General features: G+C 44.6%; 1 protein-coding gene across 1 annotated transcript; it reads right to left on the bottom strand.

The window, feature by feature from the left end:
* Positions 1-852: 852 nt before the first annotated feature.
* LOC125931572 (DDB1- and CUL4-associated factor 8-like) lies at positions 853-3,704 on the bottom strand. The gene has a single exon (XM_049643635.1). The coding sequence runs from the start codon at positions 3,314-3,316 to the stop codon at positions 1,529-1,531; it is 1,788 nt and encodes a 595-aa protein (XP_049499592.1). The 5' UTR covers positions 3,317-3,704; the 3' UTR covers positions 853-1,528.
* Between the last annotated feature and the right edge of the window lie 391 nt (positions 3,705-4,095).

The following is a 4,095-nucleotide window of genomic DNA, read 5'->3' as shown; positions in this document are numbered from 1 at the left end:
TGATGTTGTTGCTAGTATTAATCCTACCCAATTGTGCAGGGTTTGCCCCAAATGTATAAACTAGTTTATAATTTTGTTTCTTTATATCCTGTTTTAAACCACAGTGCTTAGTTCAGACTCATTAGGTTCTTTGAGGACTTTTAAGGTTCTTTCCTTACAGCAGAGCTTAGTAGGGGCTGCCCCAGCTTCCCAGATCCCAAGGCAGTTGTTCCTGACTTTGAATCTCAGTGAACAGGAATTTTGGCCAAGTTACTTTCCATTCCAAAGTCTAATTTCATTATGTAAATGTCTCAACCTATTCTCAAGGGGCCAGAGATAATATCCACTTTAAGGAGTATTATCAAAGGAAAGAAGGAGTGTTGGGGGTAACTTACACAAATTACTGGTGTAAAACAAAAATGAATATTATTATTGAACAGTAATTGAACATCCAGCACCCAAAATTTACATTAAATAAGGCTTAAAACAAAATATTTTTAAAAGCAATGTAACCTCGTACAAGCAGGTGAAGAGAATTTTTAGCAATTCATGGATGTCTAATGGGATTTTTCTTCCAATGGTATCAAACGGTTTATATCTGTAAGGATAAACTCTTTTTTGCAACATTAAGTTGCTCTTAAAGTCAGTTCAAATATATATTCTCAAATATTAGGAATCCGTATATCTCTGGCTGGTATCTTACAAATGGTTGTCCCAAGAGGATTTCCTGGAAGGCAATCCTGTGGGAGTTCTCAGCCCTGTAACTTCAAGAGAATTGAGAGTGCAGAGTAAACAATGCCATGTGATTAAGTTTAATTTTTACCAACCTTTGTCTGCTCAAATTAATCAATATTAACATAGGGATTCAGAAAATGTTAATAACTCCAAATGTTTATTCCAGAAGCATGAATTATCTTGTTAGGAATTTACCTATGCACCTTTTCTCCCCTTGTCCTTTTCTGTGACAGAGTCTGTGTGTGTGTGTGCATGGGTGTTTGTGTATGGCCAAGTGTCTGCATTCAAGGAACAGGACCATGGTTTGCTTTATTTTACTTTACTTCCAAAGGATAAACACATTTCTGAAATTTTCAGTTCAACTGAAGAAATTAACCTTAAACTGATAAATATGAAAAAAAAGGTGATAGTTTTCAGAGTGTCAGAAATAAGAGGACAGATTCAATAAAGCTATTAATTATTTTTAACTAGAAATAAGAAGAAAGATTCAATAAAGCTATTAATTATTTTTAACCATTATTAGGAACCTTTAAAAGTCAGTTATAAGAGATTACCCATAAGAAAACATAGGAAAAGAGGCAAAAAAAAAAAAACTTACGTGTTTTCTTATGCAGAGATATAATGGGTAAAGAGGGAGGAGTAAAGAAACCAAGTGAGAGGAAAGGAATGGAGAAGGAAGAATGTAAAGAGATAGAAGAGAAAGTTTTTATTATGGAAAATAGAAGACAAGAGGAAAATTTATTAGTTGAACTCAATTTTAAACTTAAAGTCTAGCCTACGGAGACACTATCTAGCTGGAGCAGGCATGAGGCCTTCAGGATGGCAGGCACTGCACATGGTCTTGGTTCTCTTCCTCCTCAGATGAATTGGAGCTACTGGAAGACGTATCCGACTCTGCATCCATGACTTCAGCTCCAGGAGCTCCCCAGTGCTGGTGAAGACCTCTCTGTGTCAGGTGACGCATCAGGAACCAAAGCATGTGGCTATCAAACAGGTCAGTGTGGTGCAGGCGATCTTCGTCTCGTTCTTGCTTGTTCCTCTTCATCGTATACTCTAAGCCGACCAGGTCATTGGTAGCTTTAGCTGTGGGTGCCCAGATCTTGGCATCATGATCTAGGCCACTGGTCGCCATCACAGGTAGGTGAGGATGGGGCTGAAGACAGTTTATGGTGCCTCCCCTGTCCCCTTCCATGAACTGAACAATCTGGCAGGATGATTTCTCCCAGAGGAAGATGTGGCCGCAATCACTGCCGCTCACCACAAACTCACTTCTGGGGCCATAGAAATTGACACCTTTGATTGTGGCATTATTTCTGTGCCCCTTGTATCTCTTAGCATACTGGGCTCCGTCTCCTTCAGAGGAGTTGAAGAGATAAATATCTTCATCATTATAACTGGCCAGGAGCTCTGTGCCATCGTGGCTGTACACCAGGCAGGTGATGCTTACTTTGGAATCACAGCTGACTAGGTGATGAGGACAGAATTTCTTGAGTACTCCATTGTTCTCGTTGTTGTCAATTTTCCTCTGGTCATAAATTCTTACAAACTGATCTCTTCCACCCACTGCAAACTGGTAAGTATTGGCAGGATTCACGTATATTGTATACAGCCCCACTCTCTTCTCCCTCTCCTTGGTTACCACCACTCTGGAAGCCGGGCGGTCTTGTCTGAGGTCAATGGCAAAAACAACCGCGTCTTCGCCTGAACTGAGGAACTCAAAAGGGGAGTCTGGCACCAGGGCCAACTTGTGGGAGGCTCCCCTGTGCTGGGCCACACGCTTAGTATTCTTGCAGTGTGGTATGGCAGATAGCTCCGCTATGCGTATCTGCCCGTCACGGCCACACATGGCCAGTGTGGAATCACCGCAATTGGGTAGGAACTTGGCTTGAAAGACATTATTTTTGTGGCCACTCGCAAACCCGAGTATTGGCTGCTCACGCACCCAATCCCACACTATCACTCTCAGATCATCGCTGCTACTGGCCAGCCAGGTGCCACGCTGGTTAAAGTGCACCGTATTGACACAACCGTTATGGCCTTGAAGCTGAGAGAGCAGGTGGAAACGCTGCACAAAGGCCCTTGCCCCACAGGCCTCATATACAAAGCGGGCACTGGAACCCAGCTGCCGCTGGCGGAGAGCAGAAAGGACTTGCCAGCGAGGGCGGGGCAAGGCAGAGGTTTCGGAGGACACCCAGTCCTCCAGGGCCCGATCCTCAGCGGATAAACACTGATCAGGGTGAGCTTCGGGGCACTGTACCTGGGGCCGTTCTCCTGCCGCTTCTTCCTCTCCCTGGTCCTCGTGTTCGTCCTCTCCTAGCGAACCCTCTTCTCCTGGGTCCGACTGGAGTAGGTTTTCCTCACAGATGAAGAATCGGTCGGAATCTACCGTGCTTTCCAAGTTGATGTCTTCACTTGAACTTTCTGCACCAGTGCCTTGACTTTCTGGGCTGGGGACGCCACCATCTCCGGTCATATTCAAGCTCAGCGCAGGGTCGGAAGATGTCTCCCCGCTGGCGTCTACCTCAGACCGCTCCTCGGGGCTACTGAGCAGGCCTCTCTCTGAGTCTTGCAGGCCATCTGTGCAGCCCCCGTTATCAGACATCTTCAAAGATGATGACTGCAGCCGGTCTGGAGCGGTTGAAAGTCCCAAAAGTCCGAGGAAGGGAGCAGGGCTGCCCCGGCCGGGCCAGAGAAAAGTCTCGAGGGCTCGGGCGGAGATGCCAACGCCGCCACCGCCGCAGGCCAAAGTGGGAGGGGGCGATTACCCTGCTGAAGCCTTTGGAAGTATGGGAGCTGACGAGGTTCAGAAGACACTTCATACTGTCTAATATCGCGGTATCTCAGGACTGCTCAGCCTTTTCCGGACCTTCAGCCCCAACCCCACAGCTGTCTCGCCCAGTACGTTCTGTTCTTTTGAAGACGGAAACATGTTGCACTTTGAAAAACATTCTTAGAGAATTATCAGCAAAAATGATAAACCTTAGGCAGAACAGTTACTCTAAGACTCTCAGTGCTTTGCTTGAAGAGAACGTACAGTATGAAATGAAGAAATAGACAAACACAGTCAAAGATTGCCAAGGTCCGCACGGCTGGTCAGTTTATGACGTACACAAAATATCTCCAGCAAATCAAACAGCTTTACGGAAAACTTGACAGCTCTAATTGGTAGAAATGGCATAAATAAAATAAACGTTGCCTAGTTGATTGCATTTTAGAGTTAAAAATACTTTTTAGTATGGGTAGATCCCAAATACCGCATTGGACATACATCTACCAAAAGATACTCATTGTTTTTTTTATCTGAAATGCAAGTTTAACTGTGTCCTGTATTTTTATTTGTCACATCTGGCAGGCTTTCTTAGTGAGAAGAGTAATTTAGTC

The sequence above is a fragment of the Panthera uncia genome, chromosome X (genome assembly GCF_023721935.1).
Source record: "Panthera uncia isolate 11264 chromosome X, Puncia_PCG_1.0, whole genome shotgun sequence".
In the NCBI taxonomy this organism is placed as follows: domain Eukaryota; kingdom Metazoa; phylum Chordata; class Mammalia; order Carnivora; family Felidae; genus Panthera; species Panthera uncia.
This window is presented reverse-complemented; position numbering and strand designations above follow the sequence as displayed.

What these genes read in the sequence shown, in the direction of transcription:
- LOC125931572 (XM_049643635.1), bottom strand. Translation starts at nt 3,316, where the DNA reads ATGTCTGATAACGGGGGCTGCACAGATGGCCTGCAAGACTCAGAGAGA.